The sequence below is a fragment of the Cavia porcellus genome, unplaced genomic scaffold (genome assembly GCF_034190915.1).
Source record: "Cavia porcellus strain 051 isolate PalLab524CR breed Dunkin Hartley unplaced genomic scaffold, mCavPor4.1 scaffold_8, whole genome shotgun sequence".
In the NCBI taxonomy this organism is placed as follows: domain Eukaryota; kingdom Metazoa; phylum Chordata; class Mammalia; order Rodentia; family Caviidae; genus Cavia; species Cavia porcellus.
Genome location: NW_026947491.1, coordinates 81,278,804 through 81,305,247, shown reverse-complemented (window position 1 = coordinate 81,305,247; position 26,444 = coordinate 81,278,804). Strand labels below are relative to the sequence as shown.

The following is a 26,444-nucleotide window of genomic DNA, read 5'->3' as shown; positions in this document are numbered from 1 at the left end:
CCTGCTGTAGTAAAAGCCTCTTTTGATTTCAAATGTTTTCTTTAGCAAAAAATTATTTGCTAAAGTAGAAAAAAATGAAAGTCTCCGTGTAACTTACATAGTGTGAAGTCACCCTTACAGACTGCTGCAGGAACCCATTTGTAACTAGATGTAGTGAACCGTGGAGTGACAGCATGCTTAGGAATAATCACTTCATTTTCAGGCGTGGCATGTTCTTAACCCAGTGCATTTTTCTATATGTAGTCGACATTATCGTGACACATGAAAATTCCTTAAGTGTGTGCTTGGAGTACAATGTCTGGGACATACTAGGCAACATTTTAAAAAGTAAGTCAAATATGAGAGTAAATGAATGCATTAATCTATCGATAAAAAACAACACTGAAAAGTCTTCACAACAAATTTTAGATTTACAAAAAGATTGAGGAGGTAGTATGGAAATATCCAGGATACTAGATTCCCTCCTACACACACACATCACTATTTTTGATATATTGCATTAGGATGAGACTTTTGGTGTAATTAATGAACCACTAGTAATATATTAGTATTAACCAAATCTATGAGTTTGTACTAAAGTTCACTATTCTTTGTGTAGTTCTACGGGTTTTGATAAATGAATACAGTTGAGTATCTACCATCAGAGAATCATACAAAAAGGTTTCATTATTCTAAAAATGCCCTGTGCTTTTACTCACACCTACCCATCGCCTCCAAAACTCTGTTAACCGCTGATTTTTTTTTTTTTTTTTACTGTCTTTACTGTATTACCTTTTTGGAATTTAACATATTTGAACTCATACCGTATGCCAACTCTACATTTGACTTCCTTCATCTAACAATGTGCCTTCACTTTTTAAGTCTTTTTGATTTGCTAGATCAGACTTTTTAAAGCTTTCTGAATGCATCAAAGGAAATGTAACTTTTTATCCATTTACCTATTAAAAGATATTTTGGTGTGGGGCACTCATGAACAAAGTTTCTGTAAATAGTATTACTGATTCAACTTTCTCATCCCTTACAGCACTGTCATTCATTTCCTTTATCCTTACCCTTTATCCTATACTATAATCACCCAGTATATTGTCACTAGTATTACTTTGAACAAACTATACTCACTGAGATAAAAATAAGGGAAATAAAGATTTTACTTTTATTAATTATTCCTTTAGTGCTCTTTCCTCATACAGATCCAGATTTATGATCTGGATCAGCAGTGGTGAACCTTTAGAAACCGAGTGCTCAAACTACAATTTAAGTATTTATCATAAAGGGCCGACACAGTGGACGCAGGTTCCTGCGTGACTTCATTGGCTGCCTACAGATAGGGCATGGGGAGCACACTGCGCATGCGTGCCACCGGTTCCCCACCACAACCAAGAGTGACAAATTCCATCAATTTCTACTTGTGTGAAAGGTGTTTATTGCTTCTTTATTTATGAAAAATATATTTTTGGCATACATAATTGTAGGATTTGGTGGGGAATCATTCAGCCCTTTCATTATTTCCCTTTATTTCTTCTTGCTTGCATGGTTTTTAATTCCAAGCTCAGTATAAATTTCATATTTATTCCTCTAAAGATAAAGGTCCCTGTCTAGGGATACAGGTCATTATTAAGTGCTTGTCTAGCATGTTTGAGGTCCTGAGTTCAATTCCACTTCGAGAGGGGGAAAAGGAGAAACAAACATAAAATGTAAAATAAATAAGTAAAGATAAGAACTTACTACTTTGCGGAAGTCTTTCAAGATTTTTGAAAGAACTCTTGGTCTTTGCTTTTGAGTAATTTTTACATGATATACTGAGCCATAGTTTTTGCTATTTTTCCTACTTAGAGTTTTGTGGACTTGAAATTTGTTGTTTATATATAATGAAAATTTTTGTTGTTATTATTACTTCAAGTATGTCTACTGTTCTTAGATTTCATATAATTTTGGTATTTCTATTAGTTATATATAACATGTTTGGTAGTTGTGCTAGAGCTCTTGGATACTCCATTTATATTTACTCTTTCAGAGAACTGGTTTTTTTCATGGCTAAATTCAGTGATGGGATCATAAAAATTGTTTTCATGTTCACAGTTTTTAGTAAATCAGTCATGACTTTTTTATTCTCTGTCTGTTAATCCCCAGTTCTGTGCTGTATTTGACTCTTCTCCTGATGGTTATTTTATCTCTTTAAGTCACTCTTTCTTGTTTCCTATCATAGAGTATAATTTTTTCGTTTTCTTTTTTGTATATTGAAAATTTTGCATGATGTATCAAGTAACAGGCCCTAAAGTCACCAGCATTTCAGTGGTGCTTACCATTAAACTGGTAAAATGCCGGGAGTGTTTTTAATATTATTTGTCATTGTAGATGTCCGAAGCTTATTTCTTTCCTTGGAGTTTTTCCTTCCATTGTCTTCGGGTTTTCTAAAAAACTTATTGAACAGAGAGTCTTATGTCTTGAAGTTCTCTCAGTGAAAATCATTGTTTTTCGACTGAAGTCCTGTTGATGTGGTCAAGTGTTAAGGAGGATAAGAATGCAATGGAAATCCATGACTAAATCTCAGGTCTTGGTAGTCCTGAGCTGCAATTTTCAGAAGAATTCCTTGATCTTTTTTGCCTCCTACCCTTATGTGATCTGGGAAGTTTGGAGGGGATTTCACTTAACTGATGGTGCTTTTTCTGTTGGACTCTGTTGGAGTAGGTTCCCATGAAGAAGCCTTTGTTACTTTTCCTTGAGTATATTTTAAAAGATTTACTAAAGTTAATTGAAGAGTAAAAGAATGGAAGGATAATGAAAACATACAGGAAAGAAGAAAACTTACAGGAGCAAAAAAGGATGAAAAATAGTAAAACAAGTTTAAAAATGATGTGCTTAATAGGTCAGAAAAAAACTTACAATTAAAATTTTTTAAAAAGATATTGATACTGAAATTCAAACTAAGAATAAAGAAAGAGAAATAAAAGTATGCCTATTTTTTAGGGAAATTAGTACAGGAATATAGAGTAATAATTTGGCAATAATTCTAAGGTGCAAGTTCCAGAGAACACCTGATGAGACTCTGGAGAGAAGAAACAAGTGACCTGAACAGTGGAAAATAATTAGCTTGGCTTGAGTCCTTTCAATTGCAACTATTAGTTCCCAAAGACAATGAGGTAATATTTAGTGTTCTAAGCATTTCATCCAAGAAACTTTTATGAATTTTGTTCTAGAATAAAAAGTTTGTGGATATTTTCAATCATACAAGGACTCAAGAAGCATGGCACAAAAGATTAGAGAAGAAAAACCTGAAAATGAAAAGACTTAAAAAGAATTTTTTTAAAAAGTAAAATAAAAAAAGAAATATTTTGAAAAATGAGGCTGATATAGAAAAAAAAATAGATGCTTTTAAATATCATTGTGCATATGTCTTGAGTCAAAGTTTCTGTCACACACTTTTTATATAACAGGGCAAAAAGAATTGTTAGGATCTAAGGTTTCATAATTTCCATTCTGAAAAATTTCAGGAGTATAATCTTCAGAAAATTCATTAATAGGAAGTATTTTATAAGGTTGTTGTGGAGCTGGGGATTTAGCTCAGTGGCATAAGTGCCTACCTGGCAAGTGTGAGGTCACAAGTTCAGTCTCCAGTACCAAAAAATAAAGTAAAATAATAATAAGGTTGTAGAGACTAAATGTATTTGAATACTGGACACATAGGAGACAATAAAGACTTTAAGAATGCTAATGTAAACAGAAGGCCTTTGGATAAACAAAAGGACTTATTAAACTCTGTCAGCTGAAAATATAGCAAACATTGGAAAGCAGAATGAAGAATAAATGTAAATGATTATGTCTAAATTTTCCATATGCAAAAAATATTTCATTCGCGTTTTTTTCAGATTTTTTCTTCAAATAATTACTTGTTTACTAATATTATTAGTATGAAGCATCTATGTTTTTCACAAATTTTTTGAAGTAAATTTTTTCTCATATTGAAACAAGTAAAGGTAATAATTTAAAATATATATATATATTTTATAACTTCATTCTGTTATGTATGTCTCCTTTATCTGTAGTTATGCAGATGTAATAATTTTGAGTAGTAAGTATTTGAGCAGAGATTATTTTTTCTTTCCCAAGGAATTATAATCTTTGTATTTTATGATGATTATATAAAAGTTATGCCAAAAGCAATGTTTTTTTAAAAAAATGCAGCACCACAAAAAACAAATACAAAGGAATAATTTGGATACAAATTACAGTGATAAAAGCAACATTGATGATGATTCTAATCTTTATTTTAATTATTAATTAGACTTCAACAATGTTAAAATAATGCACTGTATGCTAAACAAGGAAAAGGATCTTATTAATATTATTATAACATCTCATGTGTAATGTTATTGGATTTTTGCATACCACTCATTTTGACAAAAATTAGAAATTTAGCCAAGAAGACTATACCTCAGCCAAAATAGTTTAGAGAAAGCTTCTGAGCTCGAATTCAAAGGCTTTTGTTACTCAGGATTTCTTCACCCTTCTGTTACTAGTCCCCCCTGAGACTCACTCTCCACCCATTTTTCAGTTAATTAAAGATTAATAAAACCATTTGGCCTGAAGTCTAAGTCAGTTCAATAATTCATTTCACTTTATTTATTTGATGAGTGACTATTTTCTATCATGTGAGCAGTACTACAATTAGAGACTCACGTAAACTGTGTTTTAATGGAAATTACATTCTCACAGAGGAAATAAACTGGTAAATTATGCAATTTATTACATCTAGCTTCAAACGCTATGAAGTACTTGATGTTAAAAGCTGAGAAATCAGACAATTATCACAATAAAATCTTTTAGACTCATTGATTTTCAAATTTTGAGTGCATTTATTCAGTTTCTTTAGAGCAAATGACACAAAGGGAAATATTTAGAAGGATTGCTAGTATGAAGAGTATTCCTCTTTTGCTCTGGATTTTAACCTGAAAAAGACATAAAGCATGAACCAACTGTATCCATCTCCCCTAGGTGTCCCATTCAAGAATGATGCCAACTGGAGAAACTTTATACAAACAGAAAAACTTGTGCTTCTCAGTTATTTGGAACAGTGAATTCCCTTTCCCATGAACTAATTCAATCTCTTTATTTTTAACTTCTAACCAGAAGAAGTAAATGCTCCAAAATCTCTTGTACTCTAATCCAGAGTTCATGCCATATGGCTTTGCATGCAACACAAGTCTTAGCAGTGAATAAAATTAAATCCTTGCTTTAAGAGGCCCATGCAAAACAGCTGGAAAAGCATTTCTGATCAGATTCCCAGTTAACTAAATAGAAGAAAAACAATTAAAAATATAGAAAAAGGAATCAACTACATATAATATACATTTATGTATTTAATTGTATATATGGTAGTAGTCCAAGCAAATCATAGCAGTTATTAAGTAATTGTTTATTATTTGTCAATTTGACAAATTTCTACTTGATTTGTTTAAGAAGCACTAAGCATGAATTGTAGATTAAGGAAAATTTTAGACCTTATGATTCCGTCCACTAATGCTTTACTTACTTTATGCAGTTTATATTCACCATGAATAGATCTGTAATTAAAAAATGGAAAAGCAAATAAGGTCACGTGCTATGAAAAAGCGAATGTGATGAGAGAGGACAGTGTGATAAGTAGCAGGAGAGTCTGTTTTCCTGTGACAAATCAGGAAAACTTCTTGGTGGTGCTAATTATGCAGAAATTTAATAGTCTTAAAAATGAGTCATCCAGTACAAAATGAGCAAGAGTGACTTAGTGTAATATGTCAAGAAAGTATAATTTGGCATTATGAACAGAAAGGTCATCAGTATGTGTGGAAACCAGTAACAGTTGGAGGAGCTTGATCTCAGTTTAGAGAGAAAGGAAGGTTGGAACAGAGAGGGATCTCTATTCAGATTGTGGTTTAGGAGCTTAACTGTTACTAGGAGAGACTAGGACGCTAATTAATATTTTCCAAGAAAAAAGAGTTTTATGTTTTACATATTTATTACTTCCCTGACTGTTTTTTGGAAATCACAAAAGAAATACGAGAGGAAGATTCAGTAGTATTGCTTTTATTCATTTGTTTGTCTGTTTGTTTGCTTGCTTTTGGTATTCCAGATGGTAATGGAGAGTGGGAAGAAATGCATTTGAGGTAGAACAGATCTCCTTCGAGACTGGATGGTGAAGGGAATGATGGGACATTAGGAAGATGGGAAAAAAATTACAAGACTTTTAAGGTTTTACACCTTTAGAGAAAGTGGATATGAGGTCATCAAAAATGCAAAAGAAAGGAGAACAAACTCTGGATTATGCTAAAAGGACCAAAAAATATCATTTCAGGCATACTATGATTTTCTAATTTGATGTTGCTGTGAATGTCTCCATAAAACTCATCTTAAATTTCTTCCCTACTGGAAGATCTGAGGAAGGTAGAAACTTTATTTTATTTTGTTTTGCTTTATTTTTACAACTTTGAAGTATGTGGAATTTAATTGGACTGACATTAGGAGACTTAGAAGTTAATTAAGGTTAAAGGGAGCTATAGGTGGCCCTTTGGCAGAGAATTTAGGTAATTAAAGAGTCCATAAAGTAGAAACCATTCAAACAAGATTCTGGTTTTAAAAGGAATACAGAGACCTGAGCAAGGACCTGCTGCTGTCTTCCCACTGGCTGTTCTGTACCACCCTGAGACTTTGCCCAGTCTCCACCAGCAGGAGTCATTACGAGAAGTGTACAACACGCTCTTAGAACATCTCAGCCTTGCTGTGATTTGAAGAAAGTCTGTGGTGTTCAGTTAAAATAACAAAAAGCAGAATAAGGCAATATTCAAGTGAAGATGCCAACTTCCGAGTATGTGGTGGCCTACAAGAGTGCAGCTGAGTGCCATGTGGAGGCTGGAAACGCAGAGCTGGGGACATAAGCACAAGATGGTAGCTTGGTGTTGGACTTCGAACTTGGGCTCTGCAGGAGGAATGCCTCCGCCTTCAGTCGGGCTGCATCTCGCATGTTGAAGTCTCTTAACTTCTTTAGATTTGAGTTTTCTGTTCTCTAAAAAGGGCAGTAAACAACAACAGTCTTAGAGTAAATATTCAAAATGTGAATTATCAGTTACATTAATAGTGTTTCCACTGTAAGAATAGCATCGATCAGGTCACTCATGGAGAAAGGATAAACACAGAAAAGATGAATCATGAAGTTTAAAACCATAGGCACTTCAAAAATAGAGGCTGGATAGAGAAAAAAAACCCAAAGGCAATAAGGTTGTAGGAAAAGTTAAATATAATAATAACATTGAAACAGAAATAGACTGCTGAGGTCATAAGACAGGACCAGAAGCTGCAGTGGAATATACAGGCCACACTGCAGTGGTTTGAGAACTAATGGGAACAGAGAAAGGGGAAAGAGCCAATGAATAGAATTTATTTGAGAATTTTTCCCTGTTAAAAGTACCGTAGAAATGGGACAATAGTGATATACAAATGTGGAGTTCAAAAGTCACTATTTTTAATGGAGTACAATTGAAAAAGTCAAAATTCAATAGTTTATAGAGTGAGTCATTTGTAGAAATATTTTTAAAATGTATTTGATCTCAGAGAGAAGAGTCTAACTTTGTTGTTTTAAAATAATTTGCTTTCTAATTTCTCAGTCATTAGCCTGCTTTCCGAATTGCTGCTGGTTTCACCGTGTTATACTGGTTTTTATTCAGTTCAGCTGTTTTGTGTAGAATAACATTCCGCCCCTGCTGCCAGAGAATGTGTAATATAGTCACAGCACTGATCTGTAGAGGATAGTTCCTAAGAAGGGCGAGACAGCAAAACAAACACACACCTTCAGAAGATGAGAGAATAATATCCTAGACATCATGCGGAGGACATACTTGTAAATCCTTCACAGTCCCAGAAGGGAATCAAAGGGGTAGAATATTAAGTGCTGTTAGATTTGACAGTAGAAAGCTAATTATGTGTTTGATCACTCCTCCCATTCCTTTTTTTCTGTAGTAAGGTCATACTTAACTAGATGACACAATGCACATGAAGTGATTTGTCATGTCATAGAAAACAGATGTTCAAGTGTTGGCTAATATTATTATATTTAAGTAATCCCTGAGTAAATAAGATTTCTTAAATTTTCATGTTTAGCACAATATAATACAAGTATATATTACTAAAAGGGTTAAAAGAATACTCTTTTGTCCTCTGTGAAAAACTCAAAATGTTATAAAACATAATTAGAGAATAACAATAGTTAATCCACCATGTATCACAATATTAAAAGAATGACCAAATTGTTACTCAGAGTACAATTCACAGGCAAAAAGACTGTCTCTTACAAAGAATAAAGAAACAAGTAAAAACACAAAACTGTCTCTTCCCTAACAAATAGGAGCTAGTCGTATAAATGAAACAAATTTGTGTGCATATTTACTACTTTGAAACCAGATACATAATTTTGAGAATTCACACTAATATGTTCATGACTCTTTCAAATCAACCAATTTTTAAAATTTTAATTCTTTTTAATTGTACGTGTTTTCATCACATGATTATCTTCCCTGTGGGGAGCTGGTATGTGTATATAACACAATTTAATTCTTTTTTTATATGATTCTCCCCCATCCTCCATCTCTTGATCCACTTCTAGTTTGTAAAATATCTCTCTCCCCACCTCTTGTTATCTTTATTTTGCTCTTTATGTTTTGGGTTTCTCATAAAAGAAAAATCCTGCAATATTTAAACATGCATGCGATATAATTCATTTATTATGAAGGTCTCAAGGTGTAACCATTTTCCTACAAATGACTCATGGTTGTTCTCGGTGTGAAGATAAAGCTATGCTGTAAAATAATTATCTGAGAATTAGAAATGAATTCAACATGAGAAACACTTTGGATCTAGCAGCTGCTATTGAAGTTTATCTTTAAGAATACGAAATGAAGCTAATTACTGCTGTGTGATTTTCAACGATACAGTGTTCATAGTTTATCATATGTGGGAGAAGAAAGAGCAGATGTGAAAGATGATTAGAACGTGGGGAAACCAGATTCATCGCTGGATTCATTTTTACTGTACTCACGGGGGCTGAGTGCCATGTTACGTGGAGAGGCCTGACTGGAGCTGGATCATGGGGGTCACTTTTATCTCTGGCTCCTCCCTTGGCTCTGGCCCTCTGTTCTCCATGAGATGAGCAACTTTCCTCTATGCCACCCCTTTCATCCTGTTATGTCTACATTTGTGCCTGCCAACCACAGGCTAAAGCTTTTGAAACTGAGCCAAAATAAATCTCCCCTGTAAACTGTGGGTTTCAGGTACTGTGTGTCAGTGATTAGCAAGTGACTGTGACAGATGGATCATGCCCATGCAAGGTCATGTCACTGGGCAGGAATACTAGGAAGGGAAACAAAATCATGAGTAAGGAGGTCAGGCAGCCGACGGCAGGGAAGAATCCACAGGCAACTAGGCAAAGTGTCGTGACTTCCAAGATGAGTAAAATTAATGAGAAGAAGCCACTTGGAAAGCAATTTTGTTAGGAAGAAAAGAGTCCCCTACGCTTGAATTACATAAATAAGCAAGAGCAACAGCAATTGCTTCAACAGAAAAGGCAGCAGAAACTCTGCAATAGGAGACAGCCAGATTCCTTGAAGGCAAACGAAGTGTTCTTTTTTTTTTTCTAAAGTAATGGAGGACAAAGGTGAGTTTGTAGGTTACAAGTCAGGTTTAAAAGATGCTAGGAGGGGAAGAGTGGATCACATGGAGCAATACGGACCACACAGTGAGGTTATGGTGACATTTTGTGCTTTACTGGTGAGCAGAAGATCTCTGAGGCATCTTGGATTCATCCTAACAGTCCTTTATAAAAAGGTAACTGAAGGATGCAAGCAGTGGTCTTACTATTTACAATGAAGAGGGTGGGATCAGTTTCTATTCTTCTGCAGGTCTTAATGATTCTGTCTTTGGGGCCAGTGGCAAGGGCAGACATGGCTGTCCTTGGCATGTGTGCTGGGCTCTACTCACTACTGCTACAGAACACTGCAAGACTGCTTTGTTTGAAATTAATTCTGTCAAAGCAAGGAAGATAATTTTTAACAAATTTTGCAAAGATTAGTAGCCAAAAATTTTTGTGAAATATTTTGGCATTTAAAAGGGAAAAAAGCCACAAAACCTCAGTGACTAAATAGTAAGCAATACCCTAAGGCTTTCTGATAACTAAACTTGGGCTCTGTTAAGAAAATTGTCATGAAAGTAGAAGATATTTACCAAGGATAAGAAAGGCTGAAACTGGTAATTAATCCTTCCTCAGTGCTGAGTGGTGATTAGGAGCTCATGAGATTCATACCCACCAGAGCTTCTACAGTTCAAAGTAGATTTTGAAATATTGAAATGAGTCCAAATAAGATCAGGAGAAATGATTTAGCAAATTATCAGTTTTTCTGAATAAAGGTGAAAGTCTTTTTACTTTGGAGGAATAAAAGTTGGAGAGATTATTTCCGCTTTCAATTCTGTCCTAAGGCAAATAGCTTGGTTTTAAATTTTCATGCAAATGCAACTTCAAATATACTAGTAGATACTAGTTCTCATGGTGTTCTGAAGCCTGAGAAAGGCATCTTTGCAACATGTCACTGAAGAATTGCCTGAAACTATTATTTCTGGAAATAGTTTAGCTGATTCAGCCACAACCCTGCAAAAAAGCAAGGGACTACAAAGAAGCCAAATCTCTGTCACCTGATAATGTACGATACTAAATTAAACAATGAGGAAACAGAAAGAAGTGTTAGTTTTATCATGGACATTCTATTAATCTATATTTATTACAAATTACCAAAAAACAAGATTTTAAAATGTTTACATGTAAACAAGACTTGAAATAGATTCTAGGTAACAGAGTATTTCCAGAACCTTCTTAGTTTCTCATTTTCCTCAAAAGAAAAACATCCAAAGACCTAATTCAGTTTTCTCTTCATTTCGTATGTGACACTGGATCACTGCAGTTGACCCGAGTTGTGGTCCTCACATCTCTGAAGAGTGATAACTACTCTGCTTAAGAATGTGTTGATGGGGCAAGGGACTTAGCTCAGCGGCATAAGTACCTGCCTTGCAAGCAGGCGGTCCTGAGTTTGGTACCAATTTAAAAAAAAAAAGAATGTGTTGAAAGGATCAATAAATAATACCTGAAGTGATTTAATTTAGTGTGGGAACTTGCTGCTAAACAAAGCTGGCATGGAAGCTCAGATTTATATGTTTTCAAGTAATGCTTTTAAAAGTATTGTATGTTGGGTGGAGACTTTACAGATAACAGCTAGTCTTAGCTCTAGACGGTCTGTCTACTTCTTGCTAGATTTTATACACTACCCACTATGATTACTTCCATCCCAAATGATACTGTTTGCCCGAAAAAGAAAGCACACAAAGGGCTGGTCATTTGAGAGTAACCGTATGACAGTGATGGTGGACGGATGAGATGGCCCAAGCTGCTTTAGGAGCAATGAAAGTTGGGAAGAACCACAAAGGCCAGGGAGAGAATCCTACAGACGGGCAGTATTGTTCCCCATCACTTTGCTCACCGACTAAACCAGCTTTCAAAGCTCAAATAGTTATTCATTTTGGCCAGAGAGGACAGATTTCTTGGTCCAATGAATCAGATTTACATAAAATATACTGGAATGAAAGATTTAAATTTCACCTTTCTCTGCAACTTTTACAGCATGAGAGTGAGAAATTAAAATTTAACACCCAGTTTTAATCTCCATATCTATAACAAAACAGTCTCACAAACCATGTCAGGTATCAAGATTCTAAGAAAAACCTTGTATTCAGGGATTTTTATTCCTGTAATTTGATTTGGTTGGCTGTGATAGTTGAAGAACAACACAAAAAGAGCATTTTCTTTCCAGAGCTCAGGTTATCTTTATGCATTATTTATAAACATAATTCTTTTAATTTTTCATGCAAAATGTTCATTGTTTATCATTATTAAAGCATTCCAAGCAATCAAAATTATTCAGGTATCATTTTTACTTAGCCAAATTTAAACAGGTAAGCCTTTTGTAACATTTATTACATTTCACTTAACATTAATGAAAAGAGAAGAAAGGAATTCAAGACATGCAAGGTTTGGGAAAATTATTTCCTAGTAGAATACTCATGAAATACTCATCTATAGTATTTATTTCTACATTAACTTCCTTTCTTATTTGATGAATTTATTACAGATGAGGTACATTAAAATCAACCTTTTCCACTTAAAATTTTGAAGGTGGACACATAGGCAATTATAACTCCATTAGCACAATTTCAAGAGTTTTATAGACTATGCAATTTGGATTTTGCTGTTTAGCTTGGGCTATGTTAAAATAATTTTGGGGTTTTTAATGACAGAGAAGCATTTCTCAAGGTTAACTTCTCCAAACAAAAAGCTGAGTGTTATAAATCCCACCTCCCACAGGACAGAGTTCACATCCATTGGTCAGGGGCAAATACCCCTGGCTCTACATCTTTGGTTACTTCGTGCCATTCCTCCAAATGGGAGCCAAAGGTAAGTTTTCACACTTGCTCACTTCATGGTTAAGGTATTACTGTCTACTTTTACATCCTTTAAAAAATAATGCAACTTGCTTTAATATCTCTCTGTAAAATTTGAACCACTGTACTTGGTTTAATTTTGTTGTTGACTTTCTTTGTTTATTTTTTGGAATAATCAAAGTTCTGAATTTGCTTAGACCGTAATAAACAGAGAAAATATTTGATGTTAGTAGTTGTAACAGATGCCAATAAAATTATAGTAGTTTCCAATGTATTCCTTAGATCAAGAGCTCAGACACAGACCACAAACTTTGGCAATAGATACAAGTAGTATTGATTGATATTGGTGAAAGTATTATGCCAGGAGAGAAAATGTGGCTAGTATAAGCACTTTAAAATAAGTTAGTGACCACATGGCATCATGCATTTTGAGTGTTTCTTTTCAGATAATTGTTCTAAGAATTTAAATATACATACAGTTTCAAAATATTATGGAATGGTATAAAGTGAACAACCAATTAAAAGTTTCAATTAAGAAACTTCATTAAATACTAAAAGTGACTTGAAAAAAAAAGATAGTTATAAACTGACGATAGGTAGATGCTCTTCATATTTCTCTGCTTCTCTCAGATTGTTACTGCTGGTAGTTCTAGAGACTATTGTAAATGTAAGGAAACTTAGATATGTCATCATTTATAATCAACCGTAAAGTAGGAAGAAAGAAAAGAAAAACATTGGCAAAGGCATAGCTTCTTTGAACAGTAGAAGCTGTCAGAATTGTAGCTTTCTAGCCCCTGTTAGTGCCACTGCTTGAATATGGGGCGATGGTTTAGGGAAGCTTAGCAAATCATACATTTTTTTAAAAGTAAGACTTGGTTGGTAATTACCCAGAACAGTTCCAAATCTGCAGTCCTGCAAAGATTTGTGTAAAATCAAGTGAAATAGAGGCTTAGTCTATTCAGTGTGCATCAAAAATTCGTTTGAAAAAAGCTGCAGGGAATAAAAAGGGGCTCCTTGTGCTGCTTCTTATTCTCAGGGGAACTTCACAGCCTTTTGCCTGAACCTGCTTCATAGAGCCTTTCTTTCAAAGAGCTGACGGTCAGCTTGTTTGGCAGTGCATAAACCTATAAAAGTAGTATTTACCATGAATTCACTTTTACATGTGTGCATGAATATTAACACCACATGCACTTAAAGCACAATCAATGTGTCCCCAATATAAAACCTTTTAAAAGTGGGCACTTGATAAACAGTTCTACAATATATTGCCTGCTGAGTAAATCATGACTATAAGTGCTTTTTATAGGATCAACTGAAGTATTTATAATTAAGCATAATGTTTTTGCCTTAAACTAAAATGTATCCAAATGAATATATACAAAGAGAAAATGATTAAATATAAGACCTTGAAAGAACACTCCAGTTTTATTTTATAATGGAAAATAAGAATTATGCTTATTAATGAATTATAAAAAGATAGTTTTCTCTAATCCTGTGTGTAAATCCTTTTCTAATGGACTCTTCCTAAATATTGGACTTTAGACAAATATTCATGTTGATTTAGAGTGTTTACCTGTGACAACTGTTAAGAATCAAAATAAAACACTAAGGACTAGTGGAAAGTAGTTTTGCTGTCTGTTTTATTTACTTTGAAAAGTAGTGCATGAAATATTAATTTATATGCACATTAAATTATGCAAGTATTTATATGATCTAAGACAACAAAGAAATAATAGTGTAAAAAGTTTATTTTGGAAATGCCTAAGCATAAATGTTGATGGAAGAATTATGAGACTAGGTGTATGACTACCAAAATAGTTTCGATTTCTTCATTCACAAATGATCTGATATTTGTAGATATCATTATCATTATTCCTATCCGTAAGCTTGTGTCTCTGGTGATGAAAGAATCTTAACGCATTTTAAATGTCAAAATTAGTAAATGATACACCTTTATAAATAAGTGAATCAGGGGCTGGGGATTCAGCTCAAGGGCATAAGTGCCTGCCTTGCAATCAGGCCATAGGGAGTTCAATCCCCAATACAAAAAAAAAAAAAAAAAGTTTGATAAGTGAATCACTATCTCTCTTGATCTTCCTTTGAATCACTGACTTTCTGTATCTTATTTTCTCCATTTTTTTCTCATAAAATCAGTTTCATCATAATTAAGCTGTCTACTAGTAAGGTGTGTATAAATTTGTGCCTTGATTTGAACATTTGGTACCAATGGTCCTGAAAAGCCATCTATCTAATTTCATCTATTGTTCTGATACATTATCTACATATAGCCACCAGCTTGATTTCTTTAAGGCTGATATCAATTTAACATTCCTATTATAGCAAATTATTTGTAAACTATTGCCAATTAAATATGTGTGCATGTCAATGTTTCATAACTAGGAAACTTGGAAAGATGAAAATGTTAACAAGGCTTGTTTTGGGACTTGTCATCCTCGTTGCTGCTATGACTGCTCCAACACCAGAGATCATCAACTATGACTCCGAAACCTACGATGCCACGCTGGATAGTTCATACAGCTATGAAAACATCCCCATTGGGAAAGCAGAGGTAACTGATTCTTTCCACTCTTGAGAATCTTAATAGCATATAGTGAAGGTGATTGGGTCTGCTCTTTTCAATTAGATTTTCATCTATTGATAAGAGTTTTATCTCAATAATTTCACATCAACCTTTTTTACAGAACATACTCAACATTTTAGAGGTTAGTACTAAAACAGTCTTTTGCTTTCCTGCAGTTCGCTGTAATTTTGTCAAATCTCATCATCAAATTGAATTTTTTATCTTAAGGTATAACAGGGAAAATTAGAGAGAAAGCCAGTCAGCATGAGAAGGAATTGTTTAAAGAATGCATATGCAAAAAGCAGGAAAATTTAGAGTAAATAAAATGGGAGATTGAAATAAATTAGCAGGAACTGCAGAAAACACTGAGAAAGGAGAAGGGTTGGGATTGCACCGCTTCCCAGGACTGAATACGCCTTCCTGAATGACCGGCTCTCTGCAGCCAGGTAGGCATTGGCCAGGATGCAGCCCTTTACATAAATCTGACAAGATGACTGCATAATTGTATGCTAGGTTCTTCCCATAACTGGAGGATATGGGATAGTTTTCATCAGTCAGAAAACAGATCTTGAAATACTAAAGTATAATTAATATATATGTGACAAAATCTACACATAATCAAACAGAACTTATATCCATATATATGTAAAGGATCATAACGTATTTTGGGTAGCCTTTCCACTATCAAGTTTCTTAGAATAATTACTTTTAATAACCAAGGGTACAAATATTTAGACAAAATCATAAGCAATGAAGTTTTATGGAACTTAGTCATGTGTTATATTTATTAGGGAGATATTATAAACATCCAATAAGAGTCTTATTCCCTCTCTCTCTCTCTCTCTCTCTATATATATATATATATATATATATATATATATGTTATATATACATACATATCTATCATATATCCCCTTCTTCTAATTCTTACCCCCCTGATTCTTTCTAGCTGATATTTCCCCTAATGTTTTATTGAATTTTCATCTTTTTAATAAAATTACAGGTTCAAAAACATCACCTTTCTTTTGCACATTTGATTGTGACTATTTTATAATTTTTTGTTAATATTTATTGTATGGCTCATATCACAAGATTTTATCTATTTTATAATTTTTTGTTTATATTCACTGTATGGCTCATATCACAAATTTGAAAAGGGATAGTGTTGAGAGATGGTCTCACTTTGCCATCCAGGATGGTCATGAACTCACTATGTAGTCCTGTCAGGCCTTGAACTCGGGGGAAATCTTCCTGCGTCAGCCTCCTAAATGCTGGGAGGTATTTGCCTCCCGTGCCTGATGAGATGGTTTTTCTTATGTTGAAGAGGTTTTCCAATGAGAATTTGTGATCATTAGGACCAATCTTGTTCTATACATCCATGTGGAGTGTAAGATGGTTTTCCAGTGGTTAACTCATCTATCTTGATACTTTTTCCACTAGTCTAAAACAAACATTTTCAGTGCATATATGCTTTTATGTACAAAATTAAATATTTAAGTTCAAATTTATGCTATTCCACATCAAAAATTGTTATGTTTGAAGAAGTTTGATGATTATTATAAACTAATCCTCTAACAAAGGTAAATGTATAGATTCAAGGGTTCTATTTATCCCTTTCAGATGAAAAAGTATTACAAAATAAGCATTGTTTGGGACTGGGGCATTTTTAGACAAAACTATCAAAGAAGTAATATTTTTCTACAGAAATTTTTTTAACCTCTTTCCTTCTGTCAGAATCCTTGTGATTGTCCAGAAATCACCACACATTTTCATAAGATACTGAAATTCTTCCTGTCATCAAGAAACTTAAGCTAATAAACATATCTGTGTAAAGACGACTTGATATAGACCTTTCTCCAGTATTTACATATCCCCTAATAAAGTCTCTGCAGGATGTAAAACATTGTCACTATATCCCTATACAATCCCGTTTTCATCTCATGTAATCATCCACAGCTATTTGCAGAATTTTTTTCTAGGAAACTAAAATCATAAGAAAAATTCAGAATCCTAAAGAACTGTCCAATTTAGAAAGCCCCAAAGATTTCCTGTGCTTGATTGAAATATATTATTCAGTCCTGATTTAGAAAGTGTTAAAAACAATTCACCATTGGAAAGCTGGTTCACAGAGAGATGATACAGATACAGATATGCGTAAGTTATAATGAAAAGTGAATTTTTAATTGTAAAATATACATTATTTAATTTTCAAAAAATATTTACTAACTTAATTCAGTAGTAAATGACAATCATCCAACCAATCTACCCACATGCTATTTATAAGAGAAGAAATATAAAAACAGTATGACACATAAGATAATACAAGAACTCTGATCTGAAACTTTGGCTCAGACATTAACAAAGTATTAGTGCAAATTTTACACACAAAGCACTACTGTAAAAGTTATTATGAAATGACATGAAATAATGCCAGTAAACCTAGTTATATTAACAGATTTTAGCAACAGTATTAATTTCACTGATTTCTTGAATGCAATCCAAGAAGCTCAGATTTTGGTGCCTCTTAATAAGCTTATTTATCTCATCTGTATTAAGGTAAGTTGCCCTAATAGACTTGGTCCTGCATGAAACTTTCTAAGTGAACATGGTAACACCCCTGTAAGGTACAGATGATTTGAAAAAGCCCCTGAGAGTAAAGAATATAAAACAGTATGATAATCAGGTTCTCCAGACTTTTATCATCAATGTCAATGGCATGATTTTGCCTGTTTTAGCCTGTAATTTATCTGTTCTGTAAAAAGATAATAATATATTGTAAAACTATGACTTTATGGGACCACTGACTAATACTTCCAAAATGCATTTCAGTTTCTTTCTGATTGACTATAAAACTTGGCATCGTGGGCTAGTGTATCAGACTCTTTGGATTAGGCTTTGACTAATGGATCCTGAAAAGTCTTGAAATATAATTTAGACAAAATTCTAAGATGTCATTTAAGGTTTATCCTCTGCCATCTAGCCCTCTATATGACCTAGCATCATAGATATACTGGCATATCACTCCTATAATGAGGTTGCTATATGGCATAGTTGAACTTAGGGAAGGGGTATTATCTAAGTGAGGCTGACCTAAACTACTTAATCAACAAAACCACACTCCTCAAAACCAGTGTTAGGGCTCAACTGTGCTTTGCAGATTTCTGCTGCATTCATTGTCTTCTGTAAGTCTGAAAAAAATTATTTTTTGTTTTGAGTAGTACTACTGCATGGAGACTGATGATTTCTTTGATTCTTGATAATCTAAAACATTCAGAATTCATTGTATTTTAAGATAAAGCAAGATTTCAACTGAAGAATCCTATCACAGTGGTATTTAACAGTGGATAAATGTATTGGTGTGACATAAATTGTTGAATTTTAAATGAATTTTCATTTAGTTTAATAGTGCAAATAGTAATTAGGTACAGGCTACATGAACAAAATATGAACTTTTGTTTTCTGTTGAATAATAGTGAATACTGAATGGGTGCTTAGTATGTTCAAAGTACCATTTTAGGCTAGTTTCTTTATTTATTTTTCACAACAAAATTCAAAAGTGTTATTGTGATTCTCATTAAGTATCTGAAGATATTAACACAAACAAGAGTTAGATAACTTAAGATTAAAATCTAATGAAATGTAGTCATAGTGATAGGATCGTCTCATATCAGAAAGTCATTTTCAACAGCGTCATAAAAGATTATACTACCCTGTCTCCATTTCTGCCTTTTTCCAAATTTCCTTTTAAATCAAAAAGGAAATTAGGCCTGCCCGAGTAGTCTTTTCCCAGCAAATGTAGGTGTGCCAAAACTCTTAGAAAAAGAAAAGCATTATTTTATTATTGAATAATGTGAGATAGAAATAAGCTTTAGCTATAACCTTGTTATCTAATACTTGTAAGAATGAAATACTTAAGAATACTTCAAAGAATACTATTACGAATTCTGTAATTTGGGTCTGGACAGTAACTTGAGTAAGCAGTATGTACATATGCACACACACACACATTTACTAATTTTTCAATTCTAATAGCATACTATCTGAAAAGTACAATTTTTTTTTTAAAAAAAGAATCCATTGCACAGTTTGGGACTGTGTTTTCAAATAAGGTAGTTATTTGAGGTTTTCCATTTTGAAAGTTTAGTTTCTGGGTTATTGGTAAGTCATTTCTTTTAGGTTGGAAATGACCTCAAATCATTTTCTAAAGGCAACATTGGCCCTGCCCTGGAGTAGCCTTTTTCTAGCAAATCACTGAGTAGCACTTTTAGGATTTATGAAGGCTGTGGAAAGCTATGGACTGCACTGCGCCAGCAAAATGCTTTTGGCTCCATGCAGATAGTTAAGTCATTTCATTGATGCTACACTAATCGAGCCTTACCTATTGCTTTTATTCAATTGCACCTACAATGTTTATGTATTTTCCATAAATACCAAGAACTGTTATACTGTGTAGCTCTTAATTATATTTACTGTAAGAAAGTTTGGAGGTTGTGCACAATGAAATTACACTATAATTCTTTAGGAAGGTGTAGAAGAGAAATTTCTCTAAGGCCTCAATGTAGCATTGCAAGTTTTAAGGAATTTGCTTATTTTGTGGGCTATATTTTAGCACTGAAAGAGCATATTACTTTGTCTTGCCTGCTTAGCAGTGTGGTGCCCAGTTTTTGTCTCATTCATGCCCAATTTAATATGACTTCCACCACTATTTTCCTATCAACCAAGTTCCTGTGTAGATTTTTGAAGTATTATCATTCAGTGTTCTCAAATGGTATCATTTCTTTCCTGAGATGAGATGAGATACACATTCTTGAATAAATAACATCAAATATACTAGTATCAGTACCAGCTGACCACAGTCAGTATCCTGCTACATTCCTGGCTTAAAATTGAGTCTGAATCTTCCTAAAGAGACCAAACAGTTGTTTAAAAGCATCCCTATTGGAAAAGAACTGCCACTGAAATCAAATAATTGATATTGAGGAAAAGTGGAATTCAGGGAAGAAGCTATAATGTTCCTCAAATAAAAGAAAATTAAATTTGGCAAAGTTGCAATGGGTGAGAACTCAGCTAAAGGCATCCTATCAATAAACAATTAAGGAAGGGTTCTTTTCTCCTGTTATCATTGTAATGTGATACCATGTAAAATGATGTTAGAATATGTGTTGATATAACACTAGAAATTGCTTGAGAAGAATCAAAGTCCATTTTATAAGAAAAGTTTTCTAAATTTAATAATTTAGTATCCAACTTTGTCACAGGAAAGTCTAAAAAATTATCTATGTATTATATGAACAAGATATGTCTACTATTACTTCTTTTATTGACAATAAATATGTTTTATACTTTTATTTGTAACTGTCAATTTATATAGTATAGGGTTACAATTTGAAACACATGATTTGCATTTCCAACTCCTCATACTTAAAAAAGAGATTTTAACTCCATCAACATGAGTTAAATATTCTTTTCTGGATGGTTTGAAGAATAAAAACTAATCTCTCTATTAAAGATGCTCCAGAGGAAGGCAGAGAAGAATTTGCTAAATGATTTTAATATAGCTATCTGACTGCCTTCCCATATAACCTTTTTAAAGACACTGTTAAGCCATTTGCTTCTTATTTTAAAACACAACTAATGAAGAAGCAGCAAAAATATACAATCATATAAGCTCATTGAGAAAAAAAATACTGATAGCCTTTGCCAATGACTTCTCTGTATTTACAGACATATAATTTATAGTGCCTTAAATATAAGCTAATGGAAACTATCCTTGGAAATGAGATGATATTATTGTTGTTCCTATTTAATAAGAATTATTGAGGATAAAAATTTAGTTTAAGGTCAGGGAATATAGCCCAGAGCCACAAGCACCTGCCTGGCAAGTGTAAGGTCCTGCACTTTTGGTTCTCAGTAGCAAAAAGAAGAGGAAGAAAGAGGAGGAGGAGGAGGAGGAAGAGAAAGAAGAAGAAGGGGAACGGGAAGGAGAAAAAGAAAGAATTTTACTCAAAATCATGAAAAAAGTTGCAGAGTAAAATATAAACCAGATATTTTAAACATGAAAAGAGAAAGTCTGGCACCAAAAGCCCCATTATTTTTATCTGCTTCTCCATAAGACTGACTTCTTTTAACTGTGTTCAATATTGAGATATTTTTTTTCTCTGAAATTAAGTAAGTTGATTACTAGAAATAAAAAAGCCCAAAATTTTCAAGTGATTATAGTAAGCTCAATCTCCAAACAGCTCCTTAGGTGTCAAAGTCTTTAAGATAGCAAGAGGTAAGATGATCCCCCTGAACTGAAAGCTGCTTTGTCAGAAATAGGATTGAGCAATCTTTGCCAAAAACATTTCTTTCTCATCCATTTCAAGATAAAGTAGGAAATAAAATACAGCTTCTATTGCCAAACGTTTACGGTCATATTCTTTTAGATAATACAGATGACTTTTAAAAAATTGAGCACCAGGCTTGTGTTCAAAGCAGAATTCTGTTATGTTTCAAATATCTCCATGCCAGTACTTTAATCCATAAGAAGACATCTTAAGTAAGCCAGACGTAGCAGCTCAGAGGCCTCTAACACATTTGGTAGTGAACTGTTGTCATAATGTTACAAAGAGGAGTAACTTGAAGATTTATTTTTGCAATGGTGTGGAACAATTTAGAAGACAGGTGAAATTCAAAATTCCATTTTTTTTACTGAAAATTTGGCCTGCACTTGAGTAATTTTCCAAATAGCATTCAATATATCAAATACATTGAAAATTGAATTAAAGACAGCTTTATGATGTAAATAATATCTGCTGATGAGCTGTGTTGATGATTAGGAATTGATTGACAAGGGCATATCCTAAACAAATAAAGAGAGGAGGATAATCACTTCTACATCTGCCTGGACAGGTGGACCATTAACCCATTTATGACCAAGGTTGCAATTCTTTTTTACATGAGAGTCATATATGTTACCTGGAAATAGTCAAGGAATAAGAATTTGAAAATAAAATAATTATTATGTTCCTTGGTTAGTTGACTTGAGAAATTTATTATGCAAGAGAATCACTGGTCCATCCATAGTCTCTACGGCTTCCTGTATCAACATGAAATGTTTTTCTTTTGTTTATGCTTGAGTCATGATACTACCTGCTGCTAAGTCTGGTCTTAAACTTTCAGCATCCAATCTGCAAGCTAAATAAACCTCTTATCTTTATACGCTACTCAGCCTCAAATATTTGGTTACAACAAAAGTGAACTACTACAAAGCATCTTCCAAAATATAGTTTAAATATAGTCAGACTTAAATGGATTAGAACACAAACCGTATTTCTTGTCTTCTATTTCTTTTTGCTTCAACTCAGTTACATAGATTTTTGGTGTTTGAGTCAAATCGGATTCTTTCAGGAAGTACAGCCTGAGTGCATATAGTTATAGTTCTTATAGCTCCTTAAGTGGCATGTAATCTGTATTAGTTTGGTATTAAGTCTTTTATGAGCTTCATATTTAAAGAGAACAGAGGGTTAATCATTCACACAACAGTATCACAACGCTGATTCTGTCATATCACATTTTAGGGACAAATTAATTCTGGGTTCCTAAAATTGTTACATTTAGGGGAAAAGTACATACCCTGAGGACATCATATAGTTTACCAGATATCTAAAAAGGGACCTAGCGAAAAAGTCGGAAAGTCATAAATTGGGAAAAACATCCTTGGTTTCTCCTCCTACAAAGGTAGGTCAGTTAGTGTCCATTGCCTGTGGTCTACAGTATAAACCCTCAAAAAAAATTTTAAGCAAGTCTTCTATCGGGATTTAAGTTATGACATCATGTTTTTCCAATCTTAAACTGTGCTTCTGTACATGCGGGCAAGGTGTGTGAAGTATCAGCCAGTATGAAATGCAAATACTTGGGTTCTACTCCAGAGCAAGGAGTCAGAAACTCCTGAGGGGCACCTAGTGACCTCTGAGTCACCAAGGGCTCCACATTCTTTTGATGAGACTATATTTGAGAAGCAATGAGGCAGGGAGAAAGCAAACAAACAAACAGGCCTTCTAAGGTGCTGTCTCTTCTTTCAGAGTCTGAGCCCTTCCTGCTTTCCAGCAGAGTGTGTAAATAAGTAACACTGGCAATCTCAGTCATGCGGTCTTTCCTGAAGATTTTATGCTCTTTCTACATATTCAAAGCCCCTGAATTCTCATTTTCATGTCAAGCATTGTGTTCCTGGTTCTTGCTGTGCTGTCAGGTGACAGGCTCCCATGAATAACAAATTTCAGCCAGAAATATTCTCCAGCTGGATGCAATGCGCCCAGCAGTTTCTGCACTTGGCCCCTGCAGTGGAATTCAGGAAGTTTATCTCTTAGTTTATCTCATTGTTCATATTTTCTTTACTCAGCTGGAGAATCAAGCTTCATACATCCCTGAACCACGCTGCTGCAGACTCTGAAACCTATGTCCGTAGGGCTGGGTAGGAGTACGGAAAAACAAAGCTTTTACCACCTTCCCACGGAGACTTCGCTGAACATTTCAATGGTCAAGGATTTGATTAGCATTTCTTTCCCCTGCTCCTTATTCTACAGAACAAATGATTTCTCAGAAGCAGTCATTCTCTGCCTTGGAAAAAAAAAAATGTGAATCACTTTTAGCACTTTAAAAAACCCCATTGCCTAAACCACACACAGAGCAGAGAAATCAGAATATTTGCGGATGAGACCCAAGTTCCATTTGATTTCCCTCAGCTATTCTGTCAGGGTCACTCAGGTGCTTTCGTTAAAAAAAAAAAAAAAAAAAAAAAAATGGACATGGGCCTTATTTCTCTAACGCTGTATACTGTGCTAATCATGTGCTTTTCTCTCAGTTAATTTCTCATTTCTTCTGGGTCCCCACTTTTGTGTTTTTATATAGTTCTGTATATTTTGTCTTGGGGAGTGATATTCGATCACTTAAGAGTTTGCCAAAAAGCATTGCAGTCCTTAACATTCTTGGGAATCTTTGTATATCTTAGTTGAATAATGCTACTTGGATGTATTTTCTAATCCAGGACTTGAAGTCCTATTATCCTGAGTAGTTTTCCAAGAACATGCCTAATATTCAGAATATCTTCCCACACAATGCACGTATCACTCTGTTACAATCCTGGGGCAAAGTTTATAAATCCTGACTACCTGAAGTTTTCTAGATACAAAAACACTTGCTTTGTATTTTTTCACCTTATCCTTAACACAGCCCATGCAATCATTTAAGTAATGTTACTTTATGATTTTGTTAACTGTTGGGATTTCAGTTATTGAGATGTAGACAGGGAGGCCATAAAAATAATCACAATGGCTTTATGTCAGTCTTCTTACTACAATTCAGTGTGAGCTTTAAAGGGTTACAGGACATGCACTAATATAATCTACACATTCCAATCCTGGACACATTCCAGACAAACCAAATATATCTAAGAGATATTGAGGCTAGTAAGTCCTTTTGCAAATGTTCTCCTTGGAATTCTGGCACAAAATTCCAATTAAAGAGTCTAAAATGAAAGAAATCAAGCCCCATATATTTAAGATAAAAAATATGCAACTCTTGCTATGACTATAGTTCATATGGAACAAATGCAAAGAAAAAATTGAGTTTGCAGGGACTTAGTAAATTGTAGTACCAGAAAGAATGAAGTGAGATTCCAAAGGCTAGTGTGGTGTCAGGGCCAATAAACCAGTCTTAGCAATTTTCTTTTATTGCCTGTCTGATTGCTATTATGCTAATAACTGCAAAATTTATGATAGTCAATAATTTGGAAGCTAGTAATCCCTGGGAAAAATAGCTTGTCTTTTGGCTTATGTTATTACAGAGCTGATTCATGCAGAATCCTTTGTTCTGTTCTGTGTTGTGCCTCAATAAAGGCTATGTCACAATGAACAATTAGCTGTGTATAAGGAAGGGAAGGGATTAAAACAAAAATAGTCATAAAGCAATGGTATTATCTCATCAGAAATAAAGTGCTGGAGTTTGGGAGGTTCCAAATAGTTTTCTTTTCAGTACAATGTCTTCTTTTCAATTACTGTGACTGACTGCCTCTTTCTAACCTCATCTTCATAAGATTTTTATGTTGTCCTACAATAAATGTTCTAAGTTGTCCTTTAGACATTCTCACTTAGGGAACAAGTCCAATAAAAGAAAGAGAACATGAACTGAGTGCTATTAGACAATATTTCTAAACCCGTTGCCAAAGTGGCCTCCTGGCAATGTTTAGAGGCAGTCAATTATAACTATATGATACATTTTGAAATAACCAAGATATTAAAGAACTGTTAGTATTCTGGAGTTTAAGGAGATAATGCTGTTAATAGAGTGCTATGTAAATTGGAGAAATAAACGTCTTTCTGGCAATTAAAGATACAATCCTGTCATTTTCTGACAACAATATAAGAAAATAAAAAATATATACATATGAGTACAGAAAAAACATACTGAGACCCCCCCAAAAGAATAACTAGGGAATATGGTTAATTTGAATCTTAAACCAGGTTTTATTTTTACAATGAATTTTTCACTTAAATATCACAAATTATACTTGTTCATACAAAGAATCACTATTTACAGAATTACAAGCTTATTTAGAAAGTCCTATATTGACATAAGACTAAGAGTGAAAACTAAGAAAGAATTTGCATGCCCCAAACACATGATTATTCTAACAAGTCAACATCGGGTTATTTTGATATGAACAAAGCTGTTATCTAATTTTGGTATTCAATTTAATGTTGACTTTATAAATATTGAGAATTCTTTTGGCAAATCTACACAAATGTAACAGCACAATATTTCAGTAAGTACTACAACAGATAACTAAGATCATATAACAGTTTGTGAGAGAGAAATTGGAAAATATATGCACAAAAATAGCGCATCTATTTTTTTTCTAAAGTCAAGGCTATGTACTAGATTAGTAAAAGCAAAAAATATTTAAATTATTCTTTCAATACAATTAACAATGGATGATAAAACAAAATTAAAAATACTTTTAAGATAAGTTGGTCTAGTAGCTATAATATACAACTCTGAAATCCAAGTGGATCAGCATAAAGAAAGGTTATAGCATTCTGACATGGCTTTCAGCCAGTGTGAGTCAACAAGCTTGCTATCCCTACTGTAATTATGCAGTGTTCCAAATTTGCTCACTATCTTCAATTTGAGACTTCAAGGTACATGTGAAGTCCAATGGTCTTTAATGCCTTCCAGTGAAAGATCAGGAGAAAAAATTGAATGTACAAAAAGCGTACTTGCTCTTCACTAACACAGAATAGGGGTGAGGCATTATTTCCTCCCCTGTTCCATTGGCTGAGACTAACTACATGAGCATGCTTAGATCCAAAACAAGTAGAAA

The 26,444-nt window shown here is 33.9% G+C and overlaps 1 protein-coding gene across 2 annotated transcripts in view; it reads left to right on the top strand.

Annotated features, from left to right (window-relative positions):
• Nucleotides 1–9,516: 9,516 nt before the first annotated feature.
• Nucleotides 9,517–26,444, top strand: part of Epyc (epiphycan) — a 33,814-nt gene continuing 16,886 nt past the window's right edge. The window contains exons 1-2 of one of the 2 annotated variants that reach the window (XM_003475848.4): nt 9,517–9,676; nt 14,905–15,073. In XM_003475848.4, the coding sequence (XP_003475896.1) occupies nt 14,918–15,073 (156 nt within the window). In that variant the 5' untranslated portion in view covers nt 9,517–9,676; nt 14,905–14,917. Of the gene's footprint in view, nt 9,677–12,427; nt 12,518–14,904; nt 15,074–26,444 lie in introns of those variants that run through there. The other variant, XM_063255288.1, reaches the window with a different exon arrangement.